Here is a 19,926-nt window from a genome sequence, read left to right as displayed (position 1 = left end):
TAAACATCACCTAAATTGTGAAGCTGGGGAGTGTAAGTTGGTGTAAGGGGACTGCCAAAGAGCTCTGACTCAGTTCGAACACTGGATATTCCTCCCTGTTTTCCTCATAGGAATGAATAAGTAACATTGGTAATAGGCCTTTGCTTAGCCACAGGAGTGGGCGGGCCTCCTTGCCGACTGTATCTATGACCCCGTTTCCACCTGGTATTAAGATGCGTTTCGGGTGATCCGATCACATGTGGTCAGCCCTAAATACAGGTCTAAACGAGGTCTAAAACTTTTGTGATCAGATCACAAAACCACATACAAATGTGGTCAAAAACACATGTGACCACATCACATTTGAGGTGTAAATGCTAATCCCTCCTGTATGTGTCCCAGCTGCAGTAAAGCACCACCCCGTCAGTCAACCGCTGTGCTAAAACAAGAGTTTAAAGTTTGCAGGTTTGGAGCGACTTTAAAAGGAAATAACCGTCCGATTGGAAAATTTGAAGAAATGGTTACATTCACAATCATGAGAGCTACTAGGATCTTCTTTAGTGTGTCTGATATCAACACAGATGACAAGCACAAGCACCTGAAGCACATTTAATACAGGTAATACACTAAAATAACGGATAATTCTGCTTGACATGTTGCGTTTGTGCTTAGATTAAAAATGTCAACAGTATCTGGGCGAAACAGCACACCATTTTTTTTTTTTTTTTTTTCACCCTTTGTCTTTTCTGACTTTGTTGTGCTTTAATATCATGCAGTAACACACTGACATAGTGACTGATGTATGACATCATGAAACGGAGACCCTCACCTCAAAATCCGAACACATGGTCAGAGGACATGCATTTAAGTGACCAGTGACGCGCACCCTGAAAACTGCACCGTTAGAACATTTTCATGCTGAAGAGCCACTTAAAAGTTTTTCTCTCGTAAATGTAAACGAGTGTTAATGTCAACATCATACTGTATGTCAAAAGGACTGATGCCTGTCACGCAAAACATGAGCTCATTGATGTCATAAAATATCAGTCTGCTTTTTTATTCCAACCGTTAATCCTGGTCGGAGTCTTCCGTAAATTTTAGTTCATACGTAGGATTACGTTCTACCTAAGTTTAATAGCTCAAATATTTAGTAGTGTGTAAATTGTGACTTAGAACCCATTTACGCCACAACTAGACTAAGCTGTAACTTACATATAGCTGGTGCAACTGGCCCAGGTGTAAACAGCGATGGGTCTCACCTGACCACTTGTGATCCGGATCACCTGAGACGCATCATAATACCAGGTGTAAACGGGATCTATAGGTCGGCCAAACATATAGTCCCGCCCCAAACTTGCAACATGATAACTCAGGAAATCGACATGTTGCTTCCAAATGTTCATGTACCCTGAACTTAACCCCATTCTGCTGAATTTTACCCATCAGACATATTGGCATTCATTCAGATATTTTCACCTTGCGCTTTACATAAGCAGCTTCCGAGACTGGGTTCTGGTCCTTTGGAAACCAGGATGTAAATGCTTTCACTTAAACAATGTGAGCATGGTTCAGAGGTTGCATTTTTGCCAACCATTGATGGTTAGGTTTAGGGTTGAGGTTTGGTCTAGGGGGTAGGGTTAATAAAATATGCATTCTTGCTCACTGTATTACATCCTTTACAACTATGTATATACTATGCGCTTTTTGGCATCACTCAACAACACTTCCAGCTTTGACCTACTGTCGCCAAATTTACAGTGCGATCAGTCGGAAATTCATGCCACTGGTTGAGGCAATGATGCTGTGTCGGCTGGTTGGGATGCTCAAACAAACAGGGAAATGTTTTGATAACACCAGAGTGTTTTAATCTATTTGGTAAAATCAACCTACAAATGGCTTAATAGTTGTCTCTGTTTATTAAACTAGGGTAGGAGAAAGTATGTTAACCCCTAAAAATTATGCTTTTCAGCTTTAACTATAAAGTCTTTTACTTTTTATTTCTGCTAATATTATAACTGGTATAACTTATTTCATTGTTTCAAATGAGTGAAATGATCTTAGCTAGTGATCTGACATATGGCAATTGGACATATGCAGAATCTGTTAGGCAAGTGATAATGGATGACTGTGCACAGAACAATCTCGACCAGTTATGACAGCCCTGTGATAGGGTTGGACTGGTTTGCCAGCTATGTTTCTGGATCACTCAATCTCTCCCTTTCCCTTTAGCGTGATAAATACGACACTCCCTTTGGCTTGCAGGGCATGAAACCAAACCCATTCTCAACGGAGAGTCATTCACAAAGGGATTCCAAACTAATATTTCAGCCCTGACCAGTATTCTTTTTTAAATCATAAACTTGAAAATTTTTATTTTTTATGTAAACGGGTAATCTTATGAGGTCCTGTGAATTTTGGTGTGGCTACAAACACATGGAACCTGTTTTTCAGTCATGGTGTGCGGCACAGTTTAAAGGGTGGTGTCATTTCAAAGCACTGATGCTTTGAAGATTTTCAGTGGCCAGAGAAATAGATATAACACAGGTTTTAAATGTGTTTGAGGCATGTCACCTGTTGTTAGGTATTAAATGATATTACTTTAAATATGAAGTCTTGCATTTACTATTTGGATCTTTTAGTCCATCTATATAACACCTTAATTTGACAGAGACAGGTGTGATTTCTTAGGACATTTATTTCAGTGATATACTGTATGTCAGGTAGTTGGGACCTTTTATGTGTTTAATTTTTTTAAATATAGTTTTCTACTATGCTTTTATACTTTATATTTTTCTGCAGTTTGGAATTCAGGGATGCAAACTACTCACCTTTCAGCTGAAGTCACCTTTTTTGAAGCATAAATTGTTCGGTAAATTTTTATACTTTTTTATTTTATAAGCGTAAACACTTAAAGCTTTAAATACAAAAAAAAAACAAACAAACAAACAAACAAACAAAAAAATCTTTAAATACAACAAACAAAACAAATAAAAATATAAATCTAGAACACCTGCTATGACTTTCTCACCTTTTTTCACATCTCATGAGTTTGCATCCCTGGGAATTGCTCAGTGACTTGGAAATTACTTTAAAGAATTGCATTAACATAATTAACTAAACTGTGTTACAGTAAATGGATAACTGCTGTTAAGCTGTAAACACGGATGCAGTGTGCTTGCTGACACACACACACACACACACACACACACACACTCGGACCATTACTAAGAAAAGACATCTCTGCTCAGTCAGGAAAACCATATTTCCTATAACATCTGTATAGTGCCTCTGTCCCTGTTTAGTCCCAATATCTCCTCAGATCTCTTTGAAGAAGTACACCAGTATCAAGGAATCATCGTAGTTTCCTCAGCTTTTTCTCCAGAGGGTTTTCTCTGTGTCTCCCTCTCACAGTGATTAATGGCTTTACAAGTAATTTGGGTCATGTTTTTCTTATAACAGGCTTACCCTGGCCAATTCTTGTACACATATTTAATCCGGACCTCCTCAAATTTAGCAGAACTTTAATGCATGCATTATTTTGAGATCTTGGTAGGAAGTTGTCTTTATTGCAATACATGAGTAGCATAATGTCAAGTTGTAACTGAAGCTCCACCTAATTGTAGAATTCAAAACAATAGCACTGAACATGATCTCAGTGAATATTAGCACTGAGCAGTGTCTAGTCAACTGGATTTCTTAGTAAAGGCCAGTCTCAACAGAAAACGTCAGTCATAATTCCCAACAGATTTAGCACATCTCCTCTAGCTGATGGAGCTCTTTGGGTCAGTGTTTTCTTGTGCTAAACAGTGTTCAAATTGGGAAGGTTGGGGGGTAGTTAAAGGGATAGTTCACCCAAAAATTATAATTCTTTCATTATTTACTCACCCTCAGTGCTTGAAGTGGGGCGGTATGCAGTACCTGCACTTCTATAATTTACTCTACAGAGTACTGGTAATTTTTCTTGCGTACCACCACTTCTCAGAGTCTCCCAGTATGATGTAATGTCTTCATTTAATGTAAGTCTGTGATTTGATGCGGCCCACCAATCACTTTTATCTGACCTTCCAAATGATTTTGATAAAATCGCGGTAAACATCCGAACACTCTCTGAGCAAAACTCAGCAGTGAGTTTAATAACACTCAACATGTGCAACATCAAGCTACCCGTGGTCCAGTTCCAGAGGAGTGTGCATGTTTAAACTTGTCTGGACATAGTTTAGTTTCACTCTTCTCCAAAACATGAACCAGCAACTTTCGGGTCAGCACATTTTATCGCATCTTCTTTACTCAAATGTATTTATGCAAATTGCTTAGCTGCTGGGTGCAGTCAAAACTACAGACTTAAAAAAAAAAAGTTGTAACAGAAGTTATGGCAGCTCATATGCACAACCTTTTTTCACAAGATGCAAAACGATGATGAAAACCGAACCTTTTTAAAACATTTATTTTTATTCTCCGTTCTGTTCTGAAGTGCTCATAAAAAGATTATGTGAATTGTCATTGAACTTGCCTATGCATATATCCTGACAGTGTTTGGTTCTACATCGTTCTCTGCATTATCTGCACAAGTATCTGGCTCCTGTGTGCAAATTAATGTGTGCAGGATAAGGAAGGCAAATTTTGCCCTCATTGAAAGGGAGGATAATACAATTTTAAAAAGGACTTAATGCACTTCAGTTTTAGACTACATTTATTTTGTGTAAAAAGATGGTTCTACACTAGATTGCCATTGTTCTCTTATGTGTGTTGATACTGACAAAGATACAGACTTTGACAGATCAAAATATTTTTTCTCAGTTTTCATAAACAATAACCCTACTTTGTATGTTTTTATTTTCAAAGTAAAGCTAATCAAAACCTATTTGTTAGAGGATGTAAGGTCATATTTGTTCTTCAGCCAGATCTTAAGAAGGAATGTATGGCCAGACCTTGAAAATGTTATTTAAATACCTCTTTTAACGTAATTAAATACTGTTTTAATGTAAATAAACACATTATTAACCGGTTTGTTTTTACATGTTAACACGTTAGTTACAATAAAAGGGTTAGGTAAGATAAATACGGATAAAAAAGTTTGGCCCCAGTTCAATTGCTAAATCCCCAAGATTATTTACTTATTTTTAAATAAATATATGTTGTGAACAAAAACAGTCTCAGAGTATATTTTATTGCACTTTTTCCTTCCATTTCAAGCACTGCTCACCCTCATGCCATCCCAGATGTGTATGACTTTCTTTCTGCAGAACACAAACAAAGATTTTTTAGAAGAATATTTCAGCTCTGTAACTCCTTACAATGCAAGTGAATGGTGAACAGTCATTTGTAGCTCCAGAAATCACATAAAGGAAACATAAAAGTAATCCATATGACTCCAGTGGTTAATTCCATATCTTTAGAAGTGATATGATAGGTGTGGGTGAAAAACACATAGTTTTTTAAATCTCCACTTTCGCTTTCACTTTCAGATGTGAAATTGAAACTAATCAGTCACCACATGTGGCTTTTAGATGTAATTGAAAGATAAATTGGAGATTTAGTGGAAAAAAAGGACTTACATTTTGATCTGTTTCTCACCCACATCTATCATATCGCTTCTGAGGATATACAGGTGCATCTCAATAAATTAGAATGTCGTGGAAAAGTTAATTTATTTCAGTAATTCAACTCAAATTGTGAAACTCGTGTATTAAATAAATTCAATGCACACAGACTGAAGTAGTTTAAGTCTTTGGTTCTTTTAATTGTGATGATTTTGGCTCACATTTAACAAAAACCCACCAATTCACTATCTCAAAAAATTAGAATACATCATAAGACCAATAAAAAAAACATTTTTAGTGAATTGTTGGCCTTCTGGAAAGTATGTTCATTTACTGTATATGTACTCAATACTTGGTAGGGGCTCCTTTTGCTTTAATTACTGCCTCAATTCGGCATGGCATGGAGGTGATCAGTTTGTGGCACTGCTGAGGTGGTATGGAAGCCCAGGTTTCTTTGACAGTGGCCTTCAGCTCATCTGCATTTTTTGGTCTCTTGTTTCTCATTTTCCTCTTGACTATACCCCATAAACATTGGTTCTCTGTGGGGTTCAGGTCTGGTGAGTTTGCTGGCCAGTCAAGCACACCAACACCATGGTCATTTAACCAACTTTTGGTGCTTTTGGCAGTGTAGGCAGGTGCCAAATCCTGCTGGATAATGAAATCAGCATCTTTAAAAAGCTGGTCAGCAGAAGGAAGCATGAAGTGCTCCAAAATTTCTTGGTAAACGGGTGCAGTGACTTTGGTTTTCAAAAAACACAATAGACCAACACCAGCAGATGACATTGCACCCCAAATCATCACAGACTGTGGAAACTTAACACTGGACTTAAAGCAACTTGGGCTATGAGCTTCTCCACCCTTCCTCCAGACTCTAGGACCTTGGTTTCCAAATGAAATACAAAACTTGCTCTCATCTGAAAAGAGGACTTTGGACCACTGGGCAACAGTCCAGTTCTTCTTCTCCTTAGCCTAGGTAAGACGCCTCTGACGTTGTCTGTGGTTCAGGAGTGGCTTAACAAGAGGAATACGACAACTGTAGCCAAATTCCTTGACATGTCTGTGTGTGGTGGCTCTTGATGCCTTGACCCCAGCCTCAGTCCATTCCTTGTGAAGTTCACCCAAATTCTTGAATCGATTTTGCTGGACAATCATAAGGCTGCGGTTCTCTCGGTTGGTTGTGCATCTTTTTCTTCAACACTTTTTCCTTCCACTCAACTTTCTGTTAACATGCTTGGATACAGCACTCTGTGAACAGCCAGCTTCCTTGGCAATGAATGTTTGTGGCTTACCCTCCTTGTGAAGGGTGTCAATGATTGTCTTCTGGACAACTGTCAGATCAGCAGTCTTCCCCATGATTTTGTAGCCTAGTGAACCAAACTGAGAGACCATTTTGAAGGCTCAGGAAACCTTTGCAGGTGTTTTGAGTTGATTAGCTGATTGGCATGTCAAAATATTCTGATTTTTTTGAGATAGTGAATTGGTGGGTTTTTGTTAAATGTGAGCCAAAATCATCACAATTAAAAGAACCAAAGACTTAAACTACTTCAGTCTGTGTGCACTGAATTTATTTAATACACGAGTTTCACAATTTGAGTTGAATTACTGAAATGCACTTTTCCACGACATTCTAATTTATTGAGATGCACCTGTAGATTGTACCATTTGGAGTTATATAGATTACTTTTATGTTTCCTTTATGTGATTTTTGGCGCTATAAAGGTCTGATCACCATTCACTTGCATTGTAAAGACTTACAGATCTGAGATATTCTTCTAAAAATCTTTGTTTGTGTTCAGCTGAAGAAAAAAAGTCCTACACTTCTGGAATGGCATGAGAGTGAGTAAATTAAGATAGAATTTTCATTTTGGGCTATCCCTTTAAGGTTAAGGGACCCTCCATAACAACAATTTAAATAAAATAAACTTTGAGGGGTTAATTCTGTTTTGTTAAATTAAAAGTTAATTATTGCCTTTATAATTAATAATTGTTAATTATTTTTTTCTCCTTTAATCTAACTTTTCATTAGTGATTCGAAATTGAATTTTGCATTTTGTATGAGACTGACAGACAATTACAAATTACATTAACAAATTTGAGTTGTAGTCTGTTTTTGATTGTTCATACACATAATTGTTCATATACTTAAATTCCTATAATTATCTCCTAGTTGGAGGGACCCCCTCCAAGAGCTCTGACACAATTCGATCACTGGCTCTGAAAGCCGTCAGCAACCCACACTGACAAACACACAATGTTTTGGCTAAAACATACATGGTCTGTTTAGTAAATGGGGTTTTAGAGTAGCTTTAACTGATATTTTGAGTAATTAAATTCTAAAGGCTTTGAGTTCTCAAACATGCAAACACATTACAGTACACACCACACACACAGCATTTCTATATTCCCACCTCCTCTTCCCATGTCTCCCTCCTTCTCATTCCTGCTCTTCTGCAGTACAGTTTTGAATCTCTTTCTCACCGCTCAAATCCATCTAGTAATTTTCCTGCCTCCTCTCTCACTTCCCACTCACACTGCTCTAACTAGCACAGCTAAGCTGTTCACTTTCCCATGTTTCATCTCTGCAGAGCTTTCTTTAACTGGATCTAAATGTGCATGTCTCGGAAGAGCTCCTGAATCTTCAGAAGATGCTGATGTTCTCTGCCTCAAGAAATACTGTCACCAACAGTAACTTTCAGCAGTAGTCTGGCTGAGGTAGGTGGAAAATCCATTCTGCCTGTGACTTTTTTTGCCCTGTAAGTTCCTCTCCATTAGTGAGAATAGGCAGCCGCATGTGTAACCAAAGACAGACGTGTATCTATCGCTACCTATTTCTGCCCGTTTCTTTCAGTTTGTGGTATACACACTCAAAATGCTGATGTTGAGAACATACCGGCTGTTTATGTAACAAATGCATGTCTGTCTGTATTCATACTCATGGACCTACCTGTATAAGCACAGTATCATTATGTTTATAATTTCTTTTTCTATGCTGAAGGGGGTAGACATGCTGTACTTTACAGCAGCAAAGTAGTAATAAGTCTATTTGTGTTATTGGTAGACAGGCAAATAAGAATGCCAGAGACAAGGTCTTAACAATAACATGTCATTCCCTTTCCTTGTGACCATCAAAACTGCCTTTTCTTAGCAGGCAGATAGGAATGAGTTTCCAGAACGCTTGGATTGTGGAGAATGTCATTGTGCTTCTACTCCTATTTTAAACAACACACACACTCACACTGTAGATAATCGACCCCACACACGTTTTCTGACTTGTGGGGACAGAGATTTTCTTTGTTCATCAATAATCATTGTGCTCACACAAGCATTTGGTTGAAGCCAATAGCTGTTAACTAAATGCTAGGCTGTGGTTCTGTTTATTGATTTGATAAAAATAGCACAGCATATAGAGAGCAAGCTATGCAGTACCGCTACATCACTTTTTCAGGAAGCCTTAAATAAGAAGTAACGTATGATATTGCATAACTCTTAATATTACACACAAAGCTCACATCCACATGCTGGTTATTAGCATCTTACTGTAATTGATGGCAGCTGAGTTCATTCAGTCATTTTCAGAAAGGTCTCTCTGACTTTTTGGGTTAGTAGGCTGCAACATTGTCTTGAATCTATGGCTTGTGGGCTGCATAGGCAGAGACACTTTAGAAGTATTTACCACTTGTATTAAAGTGAATGGGAGAAATTGGAACGGCCAACGGATGAAGAAAGTAGGTAAAGAGCCAATCACCTTTTAGATACAGACATCGCCTGTCAGTCAACTAGAGAAAGTACATGCACATAAGCTGAACCAGCCTGTTTTTTTAGCGTGATCTGAGGTGAAGAAGCACAGTTTATGATCATATTGTTGTCAGATTTTACTGCTGATTTTAAATATATCCTTTGATTGTAATCTTCACCAACCATTTTGGAGATGTTGGTCTTTCCCCATTCAAGAAGATAGGAGCTGAACTTTTATGCCGCTTGTTTACATAGAAAATAGCTGCCCAGGAGCGTTCCAAAGATGGCCGCCGAGTGGGCTGACTTGCCTTAAAAGAAACTTTGGCATTAAGGCAGTTAAAGGAATAATTCAACCAGAAATGTAAAATTCTGTCATTTGTTTTACTCGCCCTCATGTCAACCCTGCTGTTGGTTTATTCTGCGAAGCACAAAAGTAGATTTTTTGAAGAATCTTCAAACAGCTACTTTCCATAAAATGAGAGTTCATAGTGACCATGGCTGTGAAGCTTCATAAAGGACCAAAAAACAACAACAAAAAACACCATAAAAATAGTCCATACGACTCGTGTGCTGTATTCCAGGTCATCTGGAGCCATTCAATAGCTTTGCATGAGGAGAACAGAACAAAATGAAAGTCATTATTGGTGATAAACTTTCCCTCAAGGAAAGCTGTGTGATTTAAACCGTTGACAAATTGTTTGCCTGGGAGTGGTGTTTGAAGACCTGTCTGAATATGCAGCACATCTCCTGGTCCAAGCTCTTGTCATATCAAGACTTGACTACTTCATTGCTCTGTTGGCTGGAATCCTCACTAGCACCTGACATGAAGCTGGTTTGATTACATGGATTGTTGATTTTCTTAGCTGTAGAATCCAGCAGGTAAAAATTGGCACGTCACTTTCTGACAAAATGATCACTTGTATAGGCTCCCCCCAGCGATGTGTTTTATCACCATTATTGTTCATTTTATATACTAATTCTTGTATAATTAACTTCCCAAATAGGCATTTTATTAAGTATGCAGACAATACTGCCTTAGTGAGTCTTTTAGAATAGATGATGTGGAGGAGCAGCATGGGCTAGTTCTTGACTTCTTCCTAAATTGGTGTGAGAAGTCAAATTTTCTTTTAAATACTACTAAAACATAGGAAATGTCTATTGATTTTACACAGCTGCAATCCTCTAACACTACATTTATCAACAGTGAGCCAATACAACTTGTTACAAATTATAAATACCTTGGTATTGTGCTTGATCATAAGCTTAAATGGGAGCTATGGACTGATCATATAAGCATGAAGACACAACAAAGAATTTACTTCTTAAAGAAACTGTTATCCTTTTATGTCCACAACAAAATGCTTCAGATGTTTTATTGTGCTTTTATCGAAAATGTTTTGACCTTTTGTATCATTTGCTGGTTCGGAAACGCTACTGAGGCACAGAAAAAGACAGTCAGAAAAACGGTAACAACGGCCAGTAAATTGTTAGGGATTACGTTTCCAAGTATGGAATGTATCTACAGAAAGAGAGTGATAAACAAGGCAAATGACATTGTGGGTGACAAGTGGCATCCCCTTGCTTCTTCATTTGAACTGTTGCCATCTGGTCGATGGTACTGCCCTCCCCGATTTACTAAAAACAGATCCAAATTATAATTTGTTCCCCAAGCCATTACATTTTTAAATGGGTAATGCAAAAACAGACTAGATGTCCAGCTGGTCTGGCAATCCTATCTTAATTTGTTGCAAGGTGCACGGTAAGGGTATGTGTATGTGAATGTCCATTGATGACTCTGTTATGATGAAATGCCATGCGAGTATGTTGCAAACCAAATTTCCCTACGGGGACAAATAATGTCTAACTAATTAACTATCAGTTAAGCCACTGCAGCTGTAAGTCGCTTTGGACAAAAGAAATGTTGTTTCATAGGCTTTTATGAAACAACATCAAATAATGGTGTGAAAGTACCGGTAATCGCCTATTGTTTGAAAAAAGACTGGCAGGTTTGATGCATGTTACACTTGTAGTGATAGACACATGCAGCACACTATTCAATACATTTGACAGATCATTAAAGTAATTTATATTCTACACTTTTGGATTTGGAAGTTTGGATTCCAAATAAATTAACTACCATTTGGATGTAAAGGTGTAATTTATTTAATTTATATTTCATGATGATCAAGTTTGTAAAAGTTATGAATGACCCACTGTCTATAACCATTATAACAATTTATGGTGATTCTCAGAGGAAATGTGCTACATTAAATCACTTTGTTTTCTGTAAGCCACAGCTCTGATGTGCAGCAAAAAACATGTGTAAAAGTTTAACACATCCCTGCTGCTGCATTTACACTGATGTGATGCTCACAAGCTGTAGACACAAGATGTGTGAAACAGGTCTTATACTTCCAGAAGTCTAAATCTGCATGGTACATTACATTTTTCTGTCTGTTTTTGAAAGTAGTTTTCTAATAAGTACCTTCGGTGTTTATTTATGTACAGGTGTAATTTTCCCGTGAAGTTATACACTTTAAGCAGATCTCAGTGACGGCTCCCCTCTTCAACCTGAACATTATGATCTAGTCCTGCTGTGAGGGCACAACAATGGCATCCATGCTTGCCAGTGGCAACCAAGGTGACCAGTCACTGGTCCTGAAAGGTGTGGACCCTGAAACTTGCATGATCGTGTTCAAGAACCACTGGGCGCAGGTATCTATTATTTTTCTGTTGTTCTTTTTCTGTGTGCTACTCTTAAATTATTTACAACACTCTCTACTCTGTCACAGTTTTCTATGAATTCTTGTAATATGAGCCAGATTCTGATCCGCCACGTGCATGGAACTACTTTATTACAGATGCATTTTTATGACCTTACTCAGTTTTTCCTAATTTTTTAAAATTTACTTGTTCATTGAACTGTTGTATATAAGCAATATCACACTCGCAGTCGTGCTATATGGCCCTAAATCAGCACTGCTGTGATTACCTACGGCACTCGGCCTGCGGCCTCGTGCCTGCGGCCGAATCACAGCAGCGCTGATGTAGGGCCATATTGCACTCTTGCTCATGTGATATTGCTTAAATATTACATTTCAATAAATGCTGCTGTTCACTCTGTTTTTGACTCTGTATTCATACTCATTATAAATTATAGTTTGTAGTTTTATTGGTTGTTGTTTAGTTTTGGGTACAATTATTTATTATTATTTTTAATCATTGATTAATATACAAATAAATAAACCTTAAAAGTAGCTGATATTAAATTATTTTGTTTTATAATTTACTCTTTGTATGCTGCATAAAGTGTAATCATAATAAAATTAAATGAAGTAAATTGTATTAAGTGTAATTCAGCGAATTAAGTCTGTCTCCTTACGATGATCTTAGCGCTCTACGATTACTCCAGAGCACTCGTAAATCTACAACCATTTTAAATTACGATGGTTTTGGGAAAGGGGCTGCAAAACTAAAATGGATTCTACGATCTACTTAGACTTAAGATGCTTTTTGGAAACGAGGCCAAGGCCATTATTGAGACCTTAAAGACAGACATTAGGGTGGTTTTCTGAAAGGAAACAAGTATGATGTACATGTCATATTGGATTATTTGAATATTTTAGCTAGCTAACCTCTTCCTACTTGCTTTGCATATATCCATGATCCACTTTGTTTAGAGCAATATGCCATTGGCCATCCTTGGACTTCCTCTTCCAAGTGCCTTCAAGTCATTCTTTTGCTCTGTTAATAACTCAATCTCAGTCTGCCACACCAGTTTTGTCACCATGGAAATAGAGCAGTACCAGGACAGAGGGCTCATTTTTTCTGTTGATATAGTTTATAGCTGCTCCTGCCTACTTCTGAGCTACTTTGCGTGAAATTGATATGGTCCTCTCCCAATAAACCCTGATAAACACTTGAGTCACACTTAAAAAAGTATGAAGGTAATTTATTTTAGTTAACAAAATCAAATCAAACCAAGTGGCATTTATTTTAAAGAAAAATAGCACATGTACACTTTTAAGGCAAAACACATATGGTAGATGTTTGTTAGGTTTTAAATGATGAAGCAATAGCTACAGTATTAAGTTAAAAATGAAGATGGAAAGCATTTAGAAACTTTCTAGTTGTCAAACTTAGAGGAACATGTCAATAGATAAATGGATGATGAACTGTACCTGTGGTTTTTCTGCAAGGACACCTGTTTGAACGTAAGGCACTGGGACTAGTTGGGGACCAGTTTAGGCACAAAAGGCATTGGGACCAATGTTTAAGTGTGGCTCAAGTGTACAAATACTTTTTGGAGCCACTATACGATACATATTTTATGACATATTCCAATAGGTTCACTAAAATAATGCTTTAAAACATTTTTTTAATGGTATTTGTTGAACATTAAGTTCTCAGCATCTCGGCACGTCCAAAATCTCTTTGGAATCTCTATGAACTCTTTGGAATAATTTAATTTCCAAACATTCTATACAGTTAAGTCTTTAATATGGATGGACTTTATAACAAAAACAATATTACTACAGCTGTAAAGGGAAACCTTCTTGTTATTTGTTAGTGTGATCAAAGTTCCATTTGGCTATTCAAATTACTTCTGATCTCTTAACATTTGTCAGGTGGTGAAGATTCTAGAGAAGCATGAACCCTTACACAGTAATGCGGGCAGCCTGGGAAGAGGTCACAGTCTTGGTGGAGGCGGGGTACTGGGCGGCCTCCGTTTCGGCCCGATCCCTGGTGATGAGGCCAGCGCCGTGCAGAACTACGTAGAGCACATGCTCTTCCTCCTGATGGAAGAGGAGTGTGGTCAAAGTGGAGCCATGGGGCCCATACTGGAGTTTGTGGTGATGGAGAACGTGTTGGAGAGACTGTTTATCTGGAGCCTGAGGAGACAATTCACTGACGATATGAAATTAGAGCAGCTGAAGATGTACGAGATGTTGATTGGACAAGCCAGGCAGCCATTGCTTCACCATAAACCTGTACTCAGGCCCTTGATGATGCTTCTGTCATCCTGCTCTGGCTCCCCGTCTGGTCCGAGCTCCTTCGCTGTGGATGCAGAACTGGTGCTGCTCCTGAATCAACTGTGCTGTGTCCTGGCTAAAGACCCGTCTGTCCTGGAGCTGTTTTTCCATACGAGCGAGGACCAAGGAGCAGCTAACTTCCTCATCTTCTCCCTGCTTATTCCTTTCATACACCGAGAAGGGTCAGTTGGACAGCAGGCCAGAGACGCACTCCTGCTCATCATGGCTCTCTCTGCTGAGAACCATGTTGTGGCCAAACACATTGCAGAGAACACCTACTTCTGTCCGGTATGCGCTTGCTGGTGTGGGTATCCTCTTCTCTCCCTTTCTCTCCTTCGCTTGCTAGCTATAAGCTATTTAATCTAGAAAACTAGAGATTCTTGAGTATTTGACAGATTCCAAGGTACTGCTGTTCTTGGCAACTCATTGGTTAACCAGTTGCAACAAACCCCTTGGGTTAAGAAAACACTTTGATATGATTGCGAGAGAATGATCAACTAAACTTAAAGGGGTTTGGTGCAACCGGCACCTGATCTTTTTGAATCGCATTGCCTATATTACCATTATCTAAATAGTCTGTAGGGGCCATATTATTTTCTGGAGTCTAAACACTGTAATGCTTTGTCCTGGAGATTCCTGGAGATTAATTAAAAATTTCCTCTGAAAATTATCAGGCTTTCCTTCCAATGATTTGCCACAGTGGGCCCTGTTGGGGTGTCCAGCAGTGCAGGATGTCCAAGCAACAGTTGCCTGTTATGTAAAGTCATTAGAACTAATTGCATAATTTGTGATAGCATGGATGAGTAACCTTATTAAGATGACATCATCACCCTCAACTTCAATAGCCTGGCTGCAGACATGCACTCTTAGCATCACATGCACTCTCAGCCCTCTTTGACCTCACATGCACTGTCTTCCAATGAATTAGAAATATTTAGCAGTCAGTTTGTGTTACTGCTAATGAAGCTGGGGAACTAAAGATTGTTATTGTATTAATATTATTATTATGTACATAATGATTCTCTTCTTTACTTTGTATTTTCAATTCAATGGCTATTAGTTACTCAGTATCATTATTCTGTTGCACATTACCATCCTGACTGCTGCTGAAGCAGTAGCACTAAAGCGTTCATCGACATCGAAAACCGGAAAAATAGTGCAAACTAGTTTTTTCCTATAGAGTTCTGTTTTTGCAGCGGGGAAGCCCTCTTGACCACCCCTGCAGCCCACAAAATTGGTTCAGACCTACCATAATTGGTCCTAACTAAGTATTCAAAATAGTACTATCTGTTGATTAAAATATTTAATTACAATTAATCACGTGATTTGTTATAGTTAATCGTGATCACTGAGGCTACGTCCACATTAATCTGGATACATTTACATTTTCGAAACCCTCTCCATCCAAACTGGTGTTTTTAAGTGTTTTCCAAAACTTTCTCGTTCAGATCCCTTTACCACACATGCAAAAATTCACCTGTTCCGTTGCAGGACAGCAGTTCCGAGTAAACTTCCTGTCGCCTTTAAAGGAATGCAATCTGAAGGTTGTACAAAGTAACATTTATCTTTAACAACGCTATCAAAGTGAATATCAGGCACAACAAATATGTAATCATTTTCAGATTTCTCCGTTTCCCCTGTCCACACTACAATGTGGACAAAGCTCCGTTTCCACTGTCAAAAAGTCTGTCTCAGGGGCTGTTTACACGACAACATTTTCAACTAAAAACGGAAAACTTTTTATGCATTTTGGCTGTTCGTTTACACGACAACGGCGTTTTGGGGCCTGAAAACGCAAACTTTTGAAAACGGGTTTCAAAGTGCAAGTTTTTGAAAACAATGTCGTTATCATCTCCATGTAAACATACAAAAACGCGACTTTGTGAAAACGATGACGTCATGCGCACGCGTATTACGTATTCAGTCTATAGGCATGCGCGCGAGTACTTCAAAACAATGCGCGAGACATTCAAAACTACAATGGCGGATTACAATTGTGCTGCTCAAGGTTTTGAGCGTATTGACGCTTCTCCAGCAAAGTAATTGTAGTAATAAAGCAACCTCATCGTCCGTCTAGACAAAATTGCTCTATTCTTTCGCCATCTTCATTGTTTGTATTCTCCGCTCTGTGGAAGAATGCTTATGTGTGCAGGCGCGTAGTGTTTCTTTACAAAGTGACATCACCAACTATATGCATAATACAGCGTTTTTAGTAGTTTTCGTGGATCCGTGTGAACAGGGATCGTTTTGAAAACGTTGTCGTCTGTATGCGAAACTTTTCAAAAATGGCAATGAAAATCTTTTCCGTTTTTAGTACATCGTTGTCGTGTAAATGTACCCTCAGTGTGGATGGCAGGCCAAAACGTAGAGAAAAAGATGCGTTTTCAAATGAAAATGTATTAGTGTGAACATGGCCTGAGACAGCTCTTTTGTCCAGCAAAAAGGGAGATTTTCGAAATTGTGGATAAATCTGAAAACAGCGTATTCGCATTGTAGTGTGGAAAGGGAAAACGGAGATATTAGAAAACGATGACATATTTGTGGTCATGTGATGCAGTCATTTGATCTATTCAACCCAAAACAATCAAGATGGTGACCCATGTTGTAACCGCGATGTTGTGCTTGCTATCCACATTGATAGCATTGTTTAAGATAAATGTTATTATGTACAACCTTCACATTGCATTCCTTCAAAGGCAACTGGAAAGTTACTCTGAATTGCTGGCCAGCGGCAGAACATGAGGACAATTGCGTTTCAGACCAAACATGGAAATGACGCAGGGCCACGCTACTTATGTTTTCTCCGCATGGGCAGTAATGGGATTTTAGCATTATTAGACGTTTCAGTGTGGATAAGCAAATTTTTTAAAAGAGCAGTGTGGATGGAGAGCTTTTAGAAAAATATGGATGTAGCCTAAACGTCAAGTAAGAGTTTGTAAGAGTTTAGTAAAGTTTAGTAAAAGTCAAAGTAAGAGTTTGACTTATTGAAAGAACTAGTCCCCATAGGTTGTGTATTCATTGCAATAGGCATTAAATCTCTTAAACCCTCATCCTCCACAATATTAATCGGCCATCAGGCTGTGGCTATCCACTTTGCTACAGCAAACGTGAAGCCACATTTACATGATTTGCAGCGCTTTCTTGTTTTGCTTTTAGCGCTGGCACTGCCTATGAAAAATGGTTGAAATAGTTTGAACTTTGAGCGGGGCCTAACAACGGTTGATGGAAGTGCACCGAGGCGCCAAGGAAATGATAATGCTTCGCTCTAGCGAGTCATGTGAATGCGAGTTTAATTTGCTGTGCGTGACAGTCAACAGACCTTCCACAGGTGAGAACTCCAACAAGCTGGCTGGCTGCAGCGGTCCCTTATCAGTGCCATGTATCTTGTGTTTGTCTTGTAGTTTTAAACTTCCTGTGCTTCTGCGGTAAAATTCCAACGTACAAAGGCCGCAAAGTACTTTATTTTTTTGTCCCATCTGAGTTTGCTTTGTACAAGAGGACCTTTTTCCATCACTTGATAATTGACATGAAATCACTGTGTGTTTGTTTGTGGTGTGTACATCAGTGTAATGTCCCCTCACACATCGCAAAGGTTCAGCCCTATTCCAACCAGTGTTTAGAGCTCACACGGATAATAAAATGTCAGAATCTAATGTTAAATTGATATAATTAAAACGTTAAAACTTTTTTAACTGAATAACATGCGTTACCGCATTAATTTCGACAGCTATTAAAAAAAATTTTATCTACTAAAAAAAATAATTTTTGGTAACAGATTTTAATGTTTTAAAGATTTCGTTTATAGTTAAATTTTTAGGTTTTTTTTTTTATTATTATTATTATCAAAAATAGATTACAAAAAAGTATTTTGCAAATGTTTATCTACACATTGTTATTTGAACAACCAGTCAGTATTGATACTGATTGAAGTTCACTAGCTTTAAGTATACAAAACGGTTATTGCTGCATTTCTTCATTGAGTCAGATGAAAGGTCTGACTTATTCAGTGAGTTCATTCAGTTGAGAATTCATCAGATTGATTTAAACCAATATCTTGTGAGTTTGTGAGTCTTTTGTGTGATTCAATAAATGAACTGGCTCATAAGATTTCGGATTACACTTGGAATTATTTTGTGATACACTGACTTTTAGTACAATTTATTCAAACTACAAGCTCAAGTAGTGTTGCAGGAACAACTGGTTCAAATGATCTAATTACATTTACATTTACGCATTTGGCAGTCGCATTTATTCAAAGCTACCTACTGTGCATTCAATTTATAAATTTTAATGGTTTCATGACTCTTTAAACAGTTTTAGAGACAGGCATCATAAATTAACATTACTGTAGTTAACGGTGCTTTCACACTAGCACTTTGGTGCATTCCTGGCTTCATTTGGCATAAAACATTTTATGGGTTGGTGTGAACGCTGTTTGCTGAACTCTGGTAAGCACCCACAAACCACTCCCAAGTCCACTTGAAAAGTCATTTGAACAGTATGATGTGATTTGTTGCTGATAAGAATGCAATCATCCTAAATCTCGTAAGTGAACCGCTATTGACAAAGTATAATTTGTCTTTGCATGCCTGGGGACCCAGTTATTATGGTCCCCAAATAAATTGCCTTCAGAGAGCAGCTTGCATTCTTTACATCACTTGCAACGCATCCGTGGCAGACAAATGCTAACATTCTTCACATCTTCACACATTCAGTGTGTCCGCGGCAGAGAAAAACAAGTGCCGTTCTGTACAAGTAAAGTTTTGGTGGTAAATAATATGATGTGAACAATGACTAGCAAGGGCATGGGGAGGGGGAAGGAATCAAACTCGGGTTTGAACCAAGCAATTGAACCAAGTGTGAAAGCACCGTTAAAGGAAAAGGAAAATTCTCGCATCATTTACTCACCCTCATGGCATCCCAGATGTGTATGATTTTTTTTTTTTTCTGCTGAACACAAATGAAGATTTTTAGAAGAATATCTTAGCTCTGTTGGTCCATTCAATGCAAGTGAATGGTGGCCAGAACTTTGAAGGTCCAAAAAGCACATAAAGGCAGCATAAAAGTAATCCATATGACTCCAGTGGTTAAATCTATATCTTCAGAAGCTAAACAATAGGTGTGGGTGAGAAACAGATCAATATTTAATACATTTTTTACTATCAATCTCCACTTTCACTTTTCACTCCCACATTCTTCTTTTGTTTTTGGCAATTCACATTCGTCCAGCATATTGACACCTACTGGGCAGGGAGGAGAATTTATAGTAAAAAAAGGACTTAAATACTTTTCTGTAATCCATCTTTTTTGTTTAACTTGAAGGTTTTGGCCACAGGTCTGAGTGGACTCTACTCCTCCTTGCCTACTAAGCTGGATGTCCCTGGTGAGGACTGGCACTGTCTGCACCGTGAGGACTGGCAGGAGCTGCCTGCTCTTGTGCAGTTTCTGAACTCCCTGGAGTTCTGCAATGCAGTCATACAGGTGAACCCTGAGTTAACTTAATTTTTCGTTACAGTACATGTTAACTACTTATGTCTGTGCCTGTCATACAATAAATGTATTTATAATTAGACACAAAACTCCTTTCTGCATTGTGGACACATTTTTACAGAAGTCTTATATCAAGAGACAAAGGTTGT

At 38.2% G+C, this 19,926-nt stretch overlaps 1 protein-coding gene across 1 annotated transcript in view; it reads left to right on the top strand.

Moving 5' to 3' along the window:
• LOC127443687 (FHF complex subunit HOOK interacting protein 1A-like) overlaps positions 1 to 19,926 on the top strand; it is a 48,000-nt gene that overhangs the window by 13,535 nt on the left and 14,539 nt on the right. Inside the window, exons 2-4 of the mRNA XM_051702474.1 lie at positions 11,763 to 11,969; positions 13,883 to 14,575; positions 19,610 to 19,768. Coding sequence (XP_051558434.1) covers positions 11,865 to 11,969; positions 13,883 to 14,575; positions 19,610 to 19,768 — 957 coding nt within the window. The 5' untranslated portion in view covers positions 11,763 to 11,864. The remainder of the gene's footprint in view (positions 1 to 11,762; positions 11,970 to 13,882; positions 14,576 to 19,609; positions 19,769 to 19,926) is intronic.

This window comes from Myxocyprinus asiaticus, chromosome 7 (genome assembly GCF_019703515.2).
Source record: "Myxocyprinus asiaticus isolate MX2 ecotype Aquarium Trade chromosome 7, UBuf_Myxa_2, whole genome shotgun sequence".
Classification (NCBI taxonomy): Eukaryota; Metazoa; Chordata; class Actinopteri; order Cypriniformes; family Catostomidae; genus Myxocyprinus; species Myxocyprinus asiaticus.
This window is presented reverse-complemented; position numbering and strand designations above follow the sequence as displayed.